The sequence below is a fragment of the Marmota marmota genome, unplaced genomic scaffold (assembly GCF_001458135.2).
Source record: "Marmota marmota marmota unplaced genomic scaffold, marMar, whole genome shotgun sequence".
Taxonomy (NCBI): Eukaryota; Metazoa; Chordata; class Mammalia; order Rodentia; family Sciuridae; genus Marmota; species Marmota marmota.
Genome location: NW_025999960.1, coordinates 1 through 19,924, shown reverse-complemented (window position 1 = coordinate 19,924; position 19,924 = coordinate 1). Strand labels below are relative to the sequence as shown.

Below are 19,924 nucleotides of genomic sequence, written 5' to 3'. Positions count from 1 at the left end.
GGTATTTGGTAGTATTTAACATTGCAGAAGGTTAGAAATAGGTTTAAAGTAGTTAAACTACTTTAGCCCATGATATCTGTAACATGTTCAAACAATAGCACTCAAGGTAACGCACACATCACGTATATAAGTTAACGACAGAACATACCTATTAACATTTCATACATAATCACTCCCAAAGACCACCAGTCACACAACTTGTTGTAACCAGTCTGCATGAAGACTTCTGGAGCAATGTAATCTGGTGTCCCAACTGTGGAATATGCCTGTAAAGGAGCAGCTTATCAAACCAACATTCAGAACATTTAAAAAACAAAAAACAATAAAACAAAAAAAATCCCAACCACCTGAGTATGATTTACTACTGAAAAAAGTAATGTTTAGAGAAGTTAATTTTCCCTTTAATAACTTATTCCATATGTTTATCATATGCAAGGTGAGTCAGATTCTATGTTACAGAATACATGATTTCTGCTTCCTAAGATGCTCAACTAAGTCATTATATGTGTAGCCCTAAGTCCATCTCAAAACAGAATGAAAAGGTTGAACCCTGGCTGCCCTGTCACTACTATTGTGTTCTCGGGCAAGTTATTTAAGCTCTCAGAGCCTCAGCTTCTGCTTACAAAAATCTGTGGTAATAAAACTTGCCACAACAGAGTTGATAAAACAAGAATAAAACAAGAAAAGGAATGTACTTTGTAAACTAAAAACTACTATAAGCATCTGGTATTTTCATTGTAATTCCATGATGTTCTTATCCATTCAGGAAGCTATGCAGTTTTACCACTGAGCCTCACTCCCAAGTCCATTTTATTTTTTATTTTGAGATAAGGTCTTGCTAAGTTGCTTAGGGTCTCGATTAATTGCTGAGGCTGGCTTTGAACTTTTGATCCTCCTGCCTCCGTCTCTGGGATTACAGGCATGCTTCACTGCACCTGGCTTCATTCTTAGTAAATTGTTTTTAAGGAGTAGTTCTCAATGAGAGCTAGGTGCTATTTCTGATGTAACAAGCAGATTTTGTCATCTAAACAATCTGGGAGAAGACATGATTGGCAGTTAGTGGGCAGAGGAAATTTCCTGTCCTAAATAGTAATAAAGTACTTTTTTACTTCTTCCTTGGGAAACCCTGATACAACACAGAATAACTATTGGCCATGAGAACATTAACCTATGATTACCTTTGAAAACTCTGTAAATAGGAGATAAAGAATTCTCCTATGATATTTTTAACCAGTATTCATTATTTTCCTTTAAAAGTAGGCAATACTGCAATTCTTTTCTCAGCTGTAAAATATGACCTAAAAGTGACACATTGAAAAGCAGAATGGAGTTTTCCTCAATGCATAGCTCAATACATTTAAAAAACACTGAACTGTTTTTACAAGAGTTTTCAATTACTTGGTCTAGTAAGAGAATAAGTTAAATCATGCAAAGTTTGTTTATTTGGTTTTAGAGGGTGTCAAACTATTATTTTTCAGTCTATTTACTTCCCTAAAGGAATGGTGAGTTAGAATCCCCATTCATTACTTGGTTGAAGTGAACAAATATTCATAGAGTATCTATATGTGCCAGACATTGTCTGAGAAGGTGGAAAAACAAAGTCAAAAGGCACATTCTTCATCTTACAAATGTTCATGGTTCTGGATAAAGGGAAAGAGGAAAAGGGGGAAACAATTCTTATAAATTTGCTAAGTAACAGAGGAGAAATAGTATGGGGTTAAAAGTAGTATAATTCTACATTAATGGAATAATGAAGTTTACCTGTGGCAAATTTTTTGGGGGTGTGGGAGGGTTGGTTACTGGGGATATAATCCAGGGGCATTTTATTGCTGAGCTACATCCCAAGCCCCTTTTTACTTCTTCTTCTTCTTCTTTTTTTTTTGTACTGGGGATTGATACTCAACTACTGAGCCACATCCCCAGCCCTATTTTGTATTTTATTTAGAGACAGGGTCTCACTGAGTTAGCACCTCACTTTTGCGGAGGCTGGCTTTGAGCTCAAGATCTTCCTACCTCAGCCTCCTGAGCTGCTGGGATTACAGGTATGAACCACTTTTTTACTTTTTTTTTTTTTTTAAACAAAGGTGGTGTTATTTTATTTGGACCTTTATTTTGTACATTTATATGCAATGTTGAGAATCAAACCCAGTGCCTCACACATGCTAGACAAGTGTTCTACCACTGAGCCACAACGCCAGCCCATTACTTTTTATTTTGAGAAAGGATCTCACTAAGTTGCTGAGAGTCTCGCTAAATTTTAGAGGCTGGCCTCAAACCTGTGATCCTGCTGTTGAAGCCTCTCAAGATGCTGGGATTATAGGCATGCACCACCATACCCACCTTGAGGCAGTTTTGTATCTATTCTATCATAACACTGTTGAAATCCCAAATTTCCTATTTACTTGATCTCTAAAGAAGTTCATAGAAAAGGGCAACCACTTTTTTACAATTGTTATTTGTTGTATCAGGATTTATATCACAGCACAGAAAATGAGGAAATGGAAATCTCATGCCATTCACACACTCAGTATGTTTTATTTACAGTGTTAATTACTATTAAACAGATGAATTACTTTCATATTAATTCTCAATAAAGTACTCTAAAATTAAATCATAAAGTAGATTTTTCTAGTTTGCTTTATAGGCAAGGAAATCATAAAAAGAAACAGAAAACTATGTGAGCCCAGAACAAGCACCATCATTGAAGGGAGTACTAATCACTGTGAAGACAAAACAATTAAGTAGAAAACAGATGAGATTTTAGGACCAGCACACAAAATTCTCTCTTGAAAATGTGGTTAACTCACCAGTTGTCTCCTGTTTTTCTTCCATGTTTCCGCTTTCCTCTTTGAGTTCATGTTCTGAAATGCTAATTTCAGCAAGACAGAATTATAATCACGAGGGGAAAACTCTTAGCAAAAGACAAATCACATATAAACATCTAAAACACAAGGTAAATTCAGTTGAGTGGGGAGAGGAAGGGAGAAAATTATCATTTCTTAACAGTACTGCATTTAACCAGCTATCTTAATCAAAATAAAAAAGCAAACTTACAGAAGTCACTTGGTGGGTTGTGTGTAAGATTTCTGTAGAATTCAGTCCTGTGAGCTTTCTTTAACCCCGTGCATAAACCAAAATCAGATAATTTTACATGTCCCTAAAAAAAATTTCAGTAAAACCAGATTATATCAACTTTGAAAAAAAGGCCTTATTATAAACTCCTCTTTTAAATGCAATTATTATTAAAATCTTTGGCTTAAAATTCAGATAAAAATGTAAACTTAGAAATATTGGAGGAGGAGGATTTTTTTTAAAAGCATAAAATGGAAGGAGATTAAAAAAAAAAAAAACCCATGGATTTATCCCCAGCACTGCAAAAAAAAAAAAAAAATCATATCCCCATGATACATTCCACTCCAGAGGCCTCTCCTATTGTGCTGTTCTGAAATAATGTAGTTTAGTAATAATTCAAATTACAGTTGTATATTTTTAATCATAAAACCAGCTTTACTCTATAAACTAATCAGCAACCTCATAATTCACCAGTTTATGCACATGCCTTGGCATCCAATAAAAGGTTGTCTGGCTTGATATCCCGATGGATGAAGCCCAACTGGTGGATTGCATCTATTGCCAGAACAGTCTCTGAAATGTAGAACTGTGTTTCCTCTTCTGTCAAGGTATCCTTCTTCATTAACAATGTCATCATGTCACCTAAGAAAAGGGAAGCATCATGTTACTGAAAATGCTTCAAAAGGGGAGGAAATACCCTGCAAAAGCTTTCTTTGTATTTTTACAATGTATGTCTGATTTGGCATTTTGTGATCCACCCAGTACACCTCTAACCATCTCTGGAGCTAAACAAAAGTCACGTTGCATAAGCAAATTTTGATGACATGCAATGGTTTTAGAGTAGAGAGTTTTTTGAAACCAAATCAGAACGGAGCTGATAGAAGCTGATGAAGAAATATAACTCCATTCAGAATAAGTTGCTGAAGAAAATAAGTCAAACTGCAAAAAGAATCAGAATAAACACAGCAGGAAATCAGACATACTCTTTAAAGTTTCAAAAATAGCCTGAGCTCCTTAGTCCAAAGAAAATAGAACATTAGCTCACTTTAAGAAATCACTTCTAGGCAGTCTTTTATTTTCAAGAAAATTTTTCCTTTAAAAAAGGGCAAATAATAAGTAGTTTTTAGTACTGTAAACACTAGTGCATTTGCAACACAGGATTGATAACTGATAATATTTTCTCTTATCTGCTTTGAGTCTTTTTAAAAAAAGACTATATAGAAGTATTCTTTGTCCTCCACTCCCATTCTATTTCCCATTCCCTCTTAGCTGAGTAACAATGGATAGATTTGGTTTGGTGTGTATCCTTCCGGCTTATTTATAAAATATGGTTTCACATATTTATGTATTAATCTAGAAATTTATAGTTTTGGGTTTTTTAAATTTTACCTAAATGCTATCAAATTATGTGTAATTTCACAGCTTGTTTTTATTTCATTCCACTGTTTCTGAATTTTACTGTGGAATCAGATAGAGCTTATGACTTTTAATTACAGTTAAAAAATTTCCATCACATAATTTGGACAGATTTTATTGTTCTATACTTCTAATGACAGGCATTTGTCTTGCATGTAGTTTTTCACTATTATGCTGATGCTGCCATAAGCATTCTTTTGCACATTTCTTGTGCACATGTAGGGAGAATCTCCAGGGAGAACAGCTGGTTGCGAAAGTACTGGATCATAGGCCACATGCATTTTCAGATTCACTGAACATCTCTAAATTGCTCTCCATCAAAGTTAGAGATCTACTTACAGGAGGTCAGTATCTTCTACAGTCTTATCAATATTCATTATTATCAGACTTGAAGGCTTTTGATAATCTGATGAGTGTGAAATGATATATCATTCCTATTTACATTGCATTTCACTGGGGCTGGGGATATAGCTCAGTTGGTAAGTGTTTACCTTGTATGCACAAGGCCCTGGGTTCAATCCCCAGCAACACACACACACACACACACAAAAGAAAAAGAAAAAGAAAAAAAAAAAAGTATTTCCCTGAATATAGGTGAAGGTGAACATTTTCCTATATAAAGCAGCCAGAGTTTCTCTTCTGTACACTGTCAGTCATTTTCCTGCTGGGTATTTGTGTTTTTATTTTATTGGCTTTTTGTTTTAACTCTACACTTATAACAATCTAAGGGTTGCAGTGAACCCAGAATGGTAGTATTTAAAATGTACCAATTCTAATCATTCCTTCAAAATTTGATTTGATTTGACCTGATTTGTGGTCAAAATGAATATTATTATACAAGGAAATTCTGAAAAACTGTGAGTATATAAACCCCATAACTAGAACTATAAAAGTAAACCTAATCAACAAAGTTATTATTACATATAAAGATATGCTTGGTCAGCTTGTCATTGCTATAATGTTTTCTTTACCTCCAGGAAGAAATTCCATGATGAGATAAAGGTTCCTCTTATCCTGAAAACTGTAAAACATCTTCACCACCCAGGCACCATCTGCTTCCACCAAAATATCTCTTTCTGCTCGGATATGTGCCACCTAGAGGAATATATTTTAAAAGAATAATTGTAACACATTACACATTTTTCAAGTTTCCCTCTTAAAATTATGCATCCATAATTGTCATGAAGGAAAACTGGAATTTGAAAAAAGATTTCAAACATAATGCATGTTCAAATTCTCATTAAATATGGAGACTCTCACGAAATAATTTGTTTTAGCTAATATCTTTAGGGTTGAAAAGATGAGATCAAAAGGTATATTATGGAAAGCTGAGGCCTTTGAGATAGGGTAATGACTAGTCCACAATCTTCCCAACTAAAACCTCTCAATCAGGGCAAGAATCCTGGCTTTGTTATATAAATTCAGGACATTAGTTTGACTTTGTTAAAAGCAGTAAACAATGCCATGTAGATTAGTATCACAAAGCCAAGGTTTACTAAAACTACTTTTAGCCATTAAAAAAGAGGGCCCAGTTTGATCTTTGTTAGCTTTTATTCGAGGAACATTTGTAATAATTTTATATTATATTAAGTTATTGTTAGAAAATCTCTAATCATTAGTTACAGCAAAGTAGTATAAGTTTTTGAGGTTTTCCTACTGATTTGTCAGACACATAATTACCTGGGATACCATTATGTAAAAATTTTATAGACTAGAAATTTCATAAACTGAATAATTTATGAGGTTGGTATAACTTCAGTTTCCAGATGCTTTTGCATTAGTATGTTTACATGTTCTTTGTTCAAGGATTTATCAACAAGATTTGATTTTGTACTTTTGATATTTTCACTGTGTACCACTAAGAACTCTGGTCCAAAGCACACTGAAAGCACATATTTGAAAGCCTTTTAAGGATAATAAAATCTGATCTGCTTGAGAAGTCATTTTGGGAATTACTGTTATTGCTTGGTTCAATAAATGCTGAGAGCATAGCACAAGAGTGAAGAACAAAGAACCTGCTTTCTGGCATCAAAAAACTATTTTCTCTCTGGATTTGACTCAATAAGGAAAAAAATGATAATAAAAATTTGTACCAATTTCTTTTTACAAAGCATTTTAAGGCAGTAAAGGAAAAGCCCTGAACTTTTGGAGCTACGTGTGATGTTGTCAGGAAAAAAAACTATATCATAAACTTGGCTTGATTATTTAAAAATATCTTACAGCTAGATTACATGGTATGTTTCCCAAATGGGACCAGAAGATTTGAAAGGATGATGTACGGTGATGTGGCAGCACAAGGCCTGCGATTTGATTTTGGGGGTGTTTAGCACTACAGTATCTGTGACAAACCTTGAAATACAGAGTAGAATTGGAAAAGTTTTCTAAAATGAAATTCAGAAGGGAGGGGAAAGGAGGAATGTGGGGATAGGGAGAACAGTAGAATGAAACAGACATTATTACTTTATGTATATACGTGACTGTAAGATCAATGTGATTCTCAATATGTACACTCAGAAAAATGAGAAATCAGATCCCTTCTATGTATAATATATCAAAGTATATAAATGCATTCTACTGTCACGTATAACTAATTAAAACAAATTAAAAAAATAAAAAATAAATAAAATGAAATTCAGTGGTAAAAGAATGCAGATTAATTTATGAGGTAGGAAGTGGGGAACAATTCCAAAATGCACAAACTGACTGCATGCAAAGCTGGTAAGACTTCCTCTGTACAAGAAAGAACAATAGTCCAGAGGCTCCTCAACTTCTAGCAAAATATTTGAGACCATGCTGTCCAATACAAATATAACGCAAGCCACACATGTAATTTTAAATTTTCCAGTAGCTACATTAAAGCAAAAAAAAGAAAAAAGCTAGGTGAAATTAATTTTAGTAATAGTTTGTATAATCTGATATTCCTAAATTAAATATCTAATTGATATAAAATTGTTGAGATATTTTATATTTTTGACCCTGAGTCTTCATTTAGTGTGTAGTTTACATTTATAGTACATCTCAATTCAGAGTGGCTACATTTCTAGTGCTCAGCAGCCACATGACTAGTAGCTTGACTACAGCTTCAATTAACTGCTACCTTTTGTCCTTCCTCTAAAACCATATCTAGGATTTATCCTATTATGGCTAAGTTAGATTCCTATGTACCTCCTAGTCTCTGAAGCTATCTTTTTTACCCAAACTTACGTTCCAATCATTATCTATAATTCTCTTCTCTAGCTTGACAGCTCCATCTTTCTTGCCTTCCAAACCTCTTCCCTCTGGAATCATAGATTGTCATCAACAAAGTCCCCTAAAACCTCTCCTCTGGATGTTTCCTTGCACCCTGTCACTTCAGCTGAAACCAGGGTGAAAAGCACCCAACTACCAACTGGTTTCACCATAAATTCATGAATACAAATCTCAGTGGGCATTTGCCATAGCAAGTATCCTTTCCCACACTTCCAGATAACTATTTTGCACTTTTCTCTCTTTTGACCTCCAACAAGCTGCACCTCCTTTACTCCAAGCCAGTGACTGCTCCTTTGTACTCAGGCAGAAACCTGGAACTTCCCAATGCCAGAACAACCACTCTATATTCCCATTTCTCTGCTTTTCTTCTGTTTTACTAGATGGGTTTCTGGTCCTGTCCTCCAGCATACTGCTGCAGTTATCTCTCCTTTCTTTCCTGCATCTTCAATTTTTTCCTTTCTAATGAATTCTTCCAACTAAGACATTTCTTGTCCTAAAACAAAAACAAAAACAAAAAAACCCCTTTCGGCCCTAACTCTCACTTTACTAATTTATTCTTTAATCTGCTTCACATGAAGAATTTACCGCTACTTACTTCTCCACTTGTTGCTTCCCATTCTATTTTCCACTATTCCAGTTAGACTTCTCCTTGCCAAGATACTCGTCTCCTTTGTAGTTTCTTCTTCTGTGTGGTGCTGGGATCCAGGCCCTCTTCTCTATCTATACTCGTTCCCTAGGCAATTTCATCTTGTCCCATTACTTTATCCTTGTTTCTTCCCTTCTTCTCACAATTCTGCCCATCCTCTCATTCTGCAATAATCCATCAGAGCAAAATCTGCTAACTCTTCCTGCAAACACACACACACTTAATCTATTTTAATTTTTCTTCAACTTTACTATTGTAACCAAAGTGTAAGCCACAACTACATCCTGGATGGAAATGATACACTCTCCCAGGTGGTCTCTGTGCTTCAAATCATGCTTTGCCTATAAGCAAGCAAAAAGATGAATTCATTTTTGTTAAAAAAAAAAAAAACAAAAAAACACACAGACTACTGCCCAGCTTAAACAGGGGGGAAAAAATAAAACAAACAATATCATCCCATTGTACTCAGAATAAAACCCAAATTCTAGATCATGGCTTTCAAAGTCCCATGTGATCTGGCTACTGCCTACCTTTTCCACTTCATTTCTAATCACTTTTCCCTCACTTAATTCTAGCCACATGGTTTCCTTCTCTCTGAGCAGACTAAGGTTATTCCTGCCTCAGGTCTCTGGATTTGCTCCCGAGACCTTTATTCTAATTATGTTATTCTTTCTCATCATTCAGTCTCTCATCAAATATTCCTTCCTAAGAGAAACTTCCCCTGACTGAATTCTTCCTCTTTAACCCAGATCATATATATCACCGATCCTTTTAAAGAAATTTTCGCATAATATTTATCAATCATGACAATTTGATATAGCTGTCTGTGCAGTCTCTCCATTGTTTCAAAAGAACAAGGATCAGATTTGTTAACTATTGTATCTCAGGGTGGGGTGGTAGCTCAGGAGTAAAGCACATGCCTAGCATTCAGAAGGCCCTCACCACTGCTGAACGAACACACACACACACACACACACACACACACACACACAGAGTTCCTGACCTACAATGGTATTTGGTATACTGTAGATACTCAATAACTGAATAAATGCTATGGAAGAAAGAACAAAGCAAAACAATGCAGTGAAAATCCAAGTGTGTCATAGTGAAATAAAAATCAATATTTTACTGCTGCAATGACAAAGTAAGAATTGGGGGGGACAAACAAATAAAATCTAAGAAGAGGTGCCATCTCTCCTTATGCTCCTATTGTTGAGTCCTTCACCAGAATATGTATTCAATTTAGAGTTTTACAGGGTGTCCATCCAGATTGGGAATATAGAACACCTATGAAATGGAAACATATCAGTGTTTTCAGACATTATGGCCACCCCACAGAACTGCATTAAGTCCCAGGAAACAGAGAGTAAACCAAGGAATAGAAAAAGAGCAGTGAACAGATATTGGAAATAGTAAAACCAGTAAATTCTCAGGAAATTAGTTCTGCTAATTTGATATGCAACAGGATTAAGAGTGTTGGGAACTATTCTTTGTTTCCACCAAAATCAGAAAAGGGGGTATTTCAGAAGGAATTCTGTTATGAACTGAATGAATCACCCAAAATTGTAATAGTTAAGTCCTAACACCCCAGTGTGACTATATTTGGAGATAGGACCTCTAGGCCCTCTAAAAAAGGTTTAATGAGGATGAAGGGTGAAGTTAGTGTCCTTATAAGAAGAGACGCCAGGAGTTCTCATGTGAGTATTTGTGTTCATTCTCCGAGGCCCTCCACCCCCATCTTCCCTTCATTCACCAAGGAAAGGCCATGTGAATACTTAGTGAAAAGTAGCCTTCTGCAAGTCAGGAGAAGAGGCCCCACCAGAAACCAAATACTATAAGAACTTTGATCTTGGGACATCCAGCCTCCAGAACTACAGGAAAATAAGCTACCCAGCTTGTAGTGTTTTTGCCATAGCAGAAAACTAATACATAGATATTTATAAACTTGAAGACATTTTAAATATAAGAATTGAGCTGGGCATGGTAGTATGTACCTATAATCCCAGCAACTCAGGAGGTTGAGGCAGTAGGATCTTAAGTTCAAGGTCAGTCTCAAAAACTTGGCAAAATCCTCAGTAATTTAGTAAGACCCTGTTTCCAAAGAGAACAAATAAAAAGTATTGAAATGTATCTCAGTGGTAGAGTCTCCCTGGGTTTTAGCCCCAATACCACCAAAATATAAATAAATAAATAATTGGAAAACACTATAACAGGCTATCAAAAATTAATCAATTATATATTAAGACAGATGTATTTTAAAAATTCCAATATAAACACTACCCTACCATCTTAGACATGGATGTTTCTTTGCAATGCATGTGTGAAAGAATCCATACCTGTTCTTTTTCAAGCATATCAGCCTTTCTCAATATCTTCATTGCATAGATATGTCCTGTATCTTTTTTTTGGACCAGCCGTACCTATAATATAAAAATACATATTATAGCCAAACATGTTGATGCATGCCTGTAATCCCAGTTACTCAGAAGGTTGAAGCAGGAAGATTACAAGTTGAGGCCAGTCTGGGCAACTTATTTTGAGATCCTGTCTCAAAATAAAAAAAAGGGCTGGGAATGTGGTTCCAAGGTAGAGTGTTCCTGGATTCAATCCTCAGTAAAAATAAATAAATACACACACACACACACACACACACACACACAAGTCACTACTTTTAATTCAAGAGTGAAGAGCAGGTTCCTTTGAAGAAAGCTGATATTTGCCATTGGTGGTAATTTAGGAATAATATGTTTGAATAGATATTTTAAACTATCTTAGGACATATATTTCATCAGTGGTGGCTTCAACAGAGCAGCTCACCTCTCCAAAAGCTCCTCTTCCTATAACTTTCAGAGACTCAAAGTCATCCAAGCCAAGCCTGGTCCTCTTGAGCCGTAAAAACTCCGTTTCCTTGCGAGCATGTTGTGATCGGCGTAATTTTTTCTATTGAAAAAAGATAATTTAAAAGGATAATTTATAATCAGGTTGTTTCAAAGGTGCTTACAATATTAAAAGATGATAAACATAAAAACAGGGATAAGGTATCACTCATCTTTAACTGAACCCTGCTTAGTTTTTAGTCATTCAGCTAAGAAGGAAAAACAGATCAAAATGACCAGAAATATTACTCCTAAATAAAAAAAAAAACTACTGAAGTATCTCTTCCTGATCCTGTATATATGTTTTAAAGAATTAGGTTAACAATTAATTAGAAATATGTAAATGTGTATCATCAATACAATGGAATTCTGATACCTCTTAAAGTTAGGATAAACAGATGAGGGGCTGGGGAGATAGCTCAGTGGTAAAGCACCTGCCTAGCATGCATGAGGCCCTGAGTTCAATCCCCATCACCACATAAAAAATAAACAACAACAATAAAAAATGATATTAAAAAAATATAAGTAGATGAGATTAAGAGATTATGTCTTCAATCCAGACAGCTGAATGAAGTTACCCAGACACAACAATGTAGAAATTATGACACTGTGAAAATAAGTCAAATGTAAAAATTGAAAAGCTTTGCTTAGTGTCCTTTTTCACATCAAATACTTATTACAAAATCCAGTGATACTATGGAAAATAAGTAGGCAACAATGAAGGAGAATTTTTTCTTTTGATAAGAAGTCATAAGATAAGAGAAATTAAATTATTAACACAAAGATAAAATAATCATTACTTTGTTTACCAAAAGGGTATCCAAACCTAGTACCTATGTATTAGTTTGAATTAATCATGCAGGGTGATTTTAATCTTTTAGAAATCAGTTTAAAGCATTTTAAAATGACATTTATATAATTGTGAAAACACAAGTGGATCCTAGAGCAACAGTGAAGACTATTTTTGCTTCCTTTTACATAAAATGCAATGCCAGTAACCTTTTTTGAACATAGTAGGTGTTCAAAAATACCTTTTGAATAATTTTAAAAGCCTGAATTACTCGTAAAAGACAACTCTTCAAATTAGCTTGTTTTAAATTTTAAGACTATAGCTTTTTAAAGGCCACTTGGTGGCACTATAGCATTATGTCCTTAAAAGTAATAAGGTGAGTTTAAAAAAATTTTAGTTGCATAAATGAATATGTCTTAAGAATTCTTAAAGATAATCCTGAATCTTTCCCTTTATAGCTCATGAAACAGGGTACATTTAGGCATAGTTACAGAAACTTGTCTAATCTGAATGCAGAAGATGACCTGATTGTACCATTTCATTAAAAGTACCTATAGACTAGTTAAAAAAAAAAAAAAAAAAAGTTCACTGAATATCTAATAGGTTAAGTTGTATTTGACATACAGATGTATTTAATTTGGATGGCAAGTTGTTTTAAAACATTCTAATATTTGCCAAAAAATTTTAGAAGTAGAGGTGATTTTACATAAAAATCCAAATGTCTAGTTCTTTTTGAAAAACAGGAAATTGGCCACACTCTAATGACAATCCTCTTTAGCTGGACAATAATTCCCTAATTTGTCACAGTTTCTACCACTGATGACAGTCACTGGGGGAGAAGTCTACTTGGACTGGAGCTCTTAGTTTCTCATACAGTAAAGTAAAGAGTGATAGGTAAGTCTTTATTAACAGACAAACTAGAAGATTATTTAGAAAAAGGGAAAAAAAGAATATCTTTGTGGAACTAAACAAAAAATGTCCTTATGAGATGGACATGCAAACAAAGTATGTCTAGATGCCCAGCACTGCAAAAATAAGGAAAGATAAGCTGGCTCTTATTTATTTCTCTCTGGATTGGAATATAAACTTAAATTATTACCATTCTCAATAAAATTAAAAGAGCATAAATGATATGAGCTTTTAAAATATTTATCACAGTAATTTTATATACATAATAATTTAAAATGTAAAAATATTTGAGTTTTCTAGATGGAATCAAGTGATTAACAAAGTAACCATCTTTTGTATAAATCAAGATATTATACACAGAGGGAAAGGTGCAGGTAAGATTGGATAACGGGTTGATTTCAAATCATCATTTGGTAGTTTACTCTTTAAATATAGAGACACTTTTATGATTATCAACTGCTATAAGTTATGATTCATTCCCTACCACCCAGGAAATAAAGTATACCTCTCTTAGTAAATTATTCTAAACCTTACTTTCCACTGGTGCTGTCAACTTAGCTTGCTATTTTCTTCATGCACCCTTTAGAGTGCAAATGTTATTATTCATTATTCTTCATACATATTCATTATTTTGTATATACCTCATCTGAAGAGTAAATTCTATTCTTCTTTCTTTCTTTATTTATTTTAATTAGGTATATATGACAGCTGAATGCATTCTGATTCATTGTACACAATTGCAGCACAACTTTTCATTTCTCTGGTTGTACAAGATATAGCATCACACCATATGTGCAGTCATACATGTACCTAGGGTAATGATGTCCATCTCGTTCCATTACCTTTCCTGCCCCCATACTCCCTCCCCTCTTCTCTCCCCTTTGCCCAATCACAGTTCCTCCATTTTCCCCACTCACCCCCATTATGGATCAGCATCCACTTATGAGAGAGAACATTCAGCCTTTGGTTTTTTGAGATTGGCTTACTTCACTTAGAATGATATTCTCCAACTCCATCCATTTACCTGCAAATGCTATGATTTTATTCTCTTTTAATGTTGAGTAATATTCTATTGTGTATATATACTACAGTTTCTTTATCCATTCATCTATTGAAGGGCATCTAGGTTGGTTACACAGTTTGGCTACTGTGAAAAATAAAGAGACCCAGAATCGCCAAAATTCTACTCATTCTTTAAACTTCAAAACTTCTTTGGCCCCCTAACTAGGAAAAAGAAGAAGTCTCTGTATTTTCAAAGTGTATCTATTTTTCTTTTCTTTTTTTGGCAGAACTGGAGATCCAATTTAGGGCCTCGTGCACGCTAGGCATGTGCTCTACTACTGAGGTACACCTCCGGCTCTATAATGTACACGTATTTTGAATATACACACAAACACATACATAATCTCTCCTGATGTGAAAATTCCTTGAAGGCAAGACCCATTGTTCATTTATTCTCTCAAATACTTACTGTAGCCCTGCCAGCTCTGAAGGTATAATGCTAAATAAGACATTACAGTCTCTGCTCTCTGGAAAGATAGTATTTTGAGGGTACCACAACAATAGAAATAGTGCTGTGACAGAAGGTAGGATGATGCCTTGTAGAAGTGATGCATAAAGTGAGACCTAAAAGCTCCTTGAAGGGTTAAAGGGAGTTGTGGAGGAATAACCAAGAGTTCCAAGTGGCAGAAATAGTATGTGACAAGGACCAAGATGAGAAAGGGAAAATTATAATGATTCAATGATGGTTGGTATGGGGATAGGGAGGCAGGCATGAGGCTAGAGAAGGGGCAGAAGCCAACTTGTAAAGTCTTATACACCAATGTTACAGAGTTTTCCCAAGAGTGCAATGAAGAGTATTAGGCAAAATAGTGATATAATCAAATCTATTTTCAAACAAATCACTCTGGATACAGTGTGCAGAAACACTGCAAGTAGGAGGTAGTGAAACCACTTCAAGGCAGGTATTACTGAGGTGAAACATACAGTAGCTTAAATTACGTGTAGCAGTTTTAGGCTAGAGAAGTAAATGGTTTTAAAAAAATTTAGAGGACTGGGATTGTGACTTAGTGGTAAGAGTGCTCGCCTAGCACATGTGAGGTACTGGTTTTAATCCTCAGCACCACATACAAATAAGTAAAAAAAATAATTGTGTCCATCTACAACTAAAAAAAATTATTAAAAACTTTTTAAAAAATTTAGAAAAAACATTGAGAAGAGTTAAGCAATTAAGTGACTCCTCTTTGAGAACTGACTTCCTCATTTCACACATCTATAGATAAAGTATGTTTTTGGAATTTTTAAAAAGAGCTGCCTCTTTCTAAAGACAGCTGAGATTGCAACAAAGAAAGTTCGTATTCAAATGATGAAATCTAAAAATCAACTAATATTGATAAAAGAGAAAAAATCAATGGGGTTACTTTTATATAGTAATTACAGGTAATAAAATACATTACCTCTTCATCTGCTAATCCTTCTTCTTCCATGGCCACTTCTAATTTCTTCTGCCTTTTCAAAAGAAAAAAATAATTAGAATTTTAAGTATGTTCCTAACTATACCTGTTTAAGAAAAGCATTTACTTATTCAAGTTAACTGCTTCAGATTGCCATGCTAGGAAAATCTTTCAAGTTGGATCAAAATAATCACTAAAAATAATTTTCTTTCTCAAAATATTAATTTAGATTTAGCTTCTTATATTGGACAAAGTATTAGTTCTTTTTTTCAGTGCTGGGGACTGAACCTCATGCATGATAGGCAAGTGCTACCACCGAGCCACATTCCCCAGCTGTAAACTCTACTTTTATAGTTTACTTCACTTTCCTGCCTAAATGACTATTGGAAAAGGTGATTATTGTACTATTGAAACACTCTGTTATCTAATGTACAATGTACCTAAATCAGTAATATTTCTCAGTGTTTATAATAAAAGAATAAAAAGGCAACAATGCTAAAAAGTATAAAAATTTAAGCTGGATATCTCTGTGTTTGAATCCTGGTTCTAACACTTTTCAGCAAAATGAGCTTGTTAGTCCCTCATTTTAAACTCAATTTTTCTAATCAAGAAAAGATGTCCAAAAGTATGATGTACATATGCATGGAAATGTACATATGTATGGAAATGTCGAAGTGAAATTCATTAATCTATACAATTAATATGAGTTAACAGTTACAACAAAAAGATGTTCAGTACAACTGTATATCTTATTCTATTAAAATTCTTTGGAAATTGGAAAGCCATATGTATATATGTAATAATCTACTTTCAGAATATTTTCTTCTCTAGAAATTGCCAAGTTTAGTTACTCATTTTTTAAAAAATGGCACCCCTAAAGTCAGTTAAGATAAGAATTTGTGATGTGGGAAGATATGTGGATAAAGTAACTAGAGAGATGATTATCGGATACATCTTGCAATTCATTTCCAAGTAAACAATTTCATTTCTATTGTATTGGTTTTTCCTAAATATAAATCTGGGAGTACTTGTCCTAATTAGTTTTGGAGTATTCCCAAATAAGACTAACGTTTCAGAATTTGCTCAAATGAATCTAAGAGTTGATTGAAAACTATCAGAAACATTTTTCTTATTTTTGGTATTTATTATTCATGATAATATATTCAAAAGTAAACACTTTCTTAAACCATCATTAAAATAAATTCTTTTTACCTATGGAAAATTTATAACAGAAGTACCTAAAGCCTGTTGGTAAATCACAGATGAGAAGATGAGACCTAACAACATATTCTCCACTCACATGCTTTCCCCAACTTGCCATAGGCACCTACTGAAGTGCCCATTACAATGATTTTTTCCCCCAGGGCCCATTCCTTAGAATGGACTAAGCCCCTAACATTAGATTCTGTGCCTGCCATTAAGCAAGGCACTTCAGAGTTGCTTGGTGAATGATTGATTTTCAGTTTTCTCTGTAGAAAAGAGTAATAGAACCATTATTCTGGGAAAGACTATCAATATACAAGCAACTTTATTCTAAGTCAAATCACCACTACCTCTCTTCCCCTAGATTCCGGCCAAGACTTACACTTCATGAATTCCTTCCTTATTCTAGGAAGAGATAACAGTAACTTACCATTTCCACCATATCTAAACAGAAAGCCATGACTTCTCTGGTACCTCTTTTAAAATAACTTTCCTTCTAAAACACTCTTATACTTTGCTCTGATAAATAATTTATTAGACATGCATTTATCCAATCAGGTCTCAAAAATACATCACATGTTTTCTTAAAATATATGCTTTTAAAAACATGAGCTGACCAGCTAATTTTTCTTCCATAGCACGAAGTTAAATCTACTTTTTTTTTTTTTTAAATAAAGCATATTTTGGTCTCTCTCTCCTATAGATGGCCTTTGTCAGCTCTGACAAATAAACTCTCATGTGTATCTCTGAAAACAAACAAACAAACAAATAAATAAAGCATATATTTTTATCCTTTCCTTTGGGAATAGAATCACTTTAAATTTTCAGAAAAAAAAAAAAGACAATGACCTTTTAAAATTATGAAGAATAACCTTAAGTGCCTGTTTTTTTAAAATACATAGGTCTTTCTTTTCTTGTATCCCTTTTACTTTATTCACTCTCCCATGATGACCCAATCACTTCTAGCAACTTTAATTACATTTACTGATATATTTGGATTTCCTAACCTATTATGTCCTTTCTATTTTGGCATTTCAGGGTTTTTTTTTGTTTTTAGTAATTCAGTTTTTCTTTTTTTGAGTCCTTTTGAATTGATGTTTTATCTCATGTCATTTTTTTCCTTCTACTAGTTTGGAAGTTACAAACTATTTTTATTCATTTAGTGGTTACCCAAGAAATTCCAACATACCTACTTAATTTGTCAAAGTTTGAAGTTAATCTTTATTCCCTTTCTACAAAGATCTTTAATTTCAATTATTTCTCTTTGACTTATATTCTGTCACTAGAAAATATTTTAATTATTAAACACAGAAGACGTTATTGTCATTTTTTGTGGTTTTATACAGTTGCTTTCAAGTTTTGATATAGCTACATCTCAATAAGTTGAAAATATCATCAGCTAAAAATGCATTTAATGCACTTGCATACTGAACATCATGGCAACATAGTACACTACAGAGTACTGGTTGTTTTACCTTGTGATAGTGTGGATGACTACAGCTGTACCCAGCATCAAGAAAGAGTATTGGAAAAGATCAAAATACAAAATCCAAAGTCTAATTTCTATTGAATGTATGTCACTTTCACACAATCATAAAGCTGAAAAATCATAAGTCAAACCATCACTAAGTAGGGGAACATCTGTACAATAGTTGTTGAGATTTATCCAGGCATTAGCCATTTAGATGTTCTATTTGTAATCACTTTCCTTCTGACTAAATGGAATCTTTTGCAATTTCTACTAGTAGTGAACTCTACAAAAACTTCTATTAGTGGTGAAGTTTGTGCTTGTGTCTGCTCCAATCTTGTTCCTCTCTTCCTTTAGGAACTTTAGAAATATGTCAGCTCTTCTCAATATGTTCCATGTTTCTTAATTCTCTTTCAAATATCCCTACTTTGTCTGTCTAAAATCAACTTCTGAATGCTTATACTTTATTTCCCTTTATCATCTAGTTCACTAATTCTTTCCTCACCTGTGTCTAATCCACAGTTAAACCTGTCCAAAATCTGACTCTTCTCTAGTTCTGTTCCACAAAATTGTACCCTCTCAGTTTGCATAGGCATTAATATCTGGGCCAGGATTGACTTATTTCCCTCACACTTTGTATTTGAATAGTTACTATTTTCTATTAATCTTCCACATGTCAGTTCTTCTCTATTGTTGTCAATTTTCCATTTGCTGGAACTACATCATAGCCTTTCCTGTTTCTAATTTCCCACCTCAGTCCATCCACTTTGTGTATCACAGTTAAAGTTCTCTTTTAAAGAAACATTTGTGGTCACTGCTCAAAAATCTTCAAGGCTTTACACCCTCAAGAGAACAGCTACATTAACAAAGCATCTGAAGCTCCCAGGATGTTGAAATCTAGCACATCCTGTGCCTGAGCTATATTGGACACTGCCTGACCTAACAGTGATTTGTTGTATCTCTAATATCCTTCCTCCTGCTCTTGTACCTCCTTCTCCTTCCTTTTACATATGTATAAATAGTATTCTTCCTTTAGAGCCTTGTTTAAATGCCACTACCATTTATGAAATATTTCCAGTTGTCTTAGTCAAAAGTAATCTTTCTTTCTCTCTTTTTTTCTTCCTTTAGTACTGGGGACTGACAGAAGCACGTTACCACTGAGCTACATCCCTAGCCCTTGATATACCATAATTTTGTAGCTTAAAACATTGATTATGGGAATTTGAGTGCACAAGACTTCGGATACCCCAGAAAATTGTTCTGTGAAAATAAAACAAATAACCAGATGCACTGTTGGTGCAGAAAACATAAAAACAGCATAAAGGGATCTGTAATACTCAGATTATTGATGAAAAACATGATTACAGTCCACTCACAGCACAATAGTTCATTTAACTGAACAAAATTTTGACCAGCCTTTACTATACCTGGTTTCTCTTTCTTCATGCTGTAAAATTAGATTGCTGTAAAAATTTTCCAATGTGAGCTTGGCTACAGTCACTCTTTCCCGGGTATGGTTGCTCATAGGAAAGGTTGTTGTAGTCCCTGCTGTCATTGCCATAGTAACAGAAACTGGAACGACATGTTAAAAACAAATTGTTTGGTAGGAAAAAAACTCTATTCCTTATAACAAACTCTGAAAATATTTAATTCTAAGAAAAATTCTACCCTAACAGTTAACATACCCAAATTTTTCATATTACAAATAATACAAAGTTAAAAAGAAAAAGAAGCACTATTCTCAAAGCAAGAGAAATTAATTTCGCATTGGCAAAGCCAGGGATGAATTATAGTGAAGCAGTACCAGCAGCAGCCTACACATAATAAAGGCACATACAAAAA

General features: G+C 34.2%; 1 protein-coding gene across 1 annotated transcript in view; it reads right to left on the bottom strand.

Moving 5' to 3' along the window:
• Stk38l (serine/threonine kinase 38 like) overlaps positions 1–19,671 on the bottom strand; it is a 29,678-nt gene extending 10,007 nt beyond the window's left edge. The window contains exons 1-9 of the mRNA XM_015493414.2: positions 19,510–19,671; positions 15,415–15,466; positions 11,201–11,323; positions 10,720–10,803; positions 5,460–5,583; positions 3,560–3,714; positions 3,055–3,157; positions 2,808–2,869; positions 149–266 (exon numbers count right to left, since the gene is read on the bottom strand). Coding sequence (XP_015348900.1) covers positions 149–266; positions 2,808–2,869; positions 3,055–3,157; positions 3,560–3,714; positions 5,460–5,583; positions 10,720–10,803; positions 11,201–11,323; positions 15,415–15,466; positions 19,510–19,643 — 955 coding nt within the window. The 5' untranslated portion in view covers positions 19,644–19,671. The remainder of the gene's footprint in view (positions 1–148; positions 267–2,807; positions 2,870–3,054; positions 3,158–3,559; positions 3,715–5,459; positions 5,584–10,719; positions 10,804–11,200; positions 11,324–15,414; positions 15,467–19,509) is intronic.
• Between the last annotated feature and the right edge of the window lie 253 nt (positions 19,672–19,924).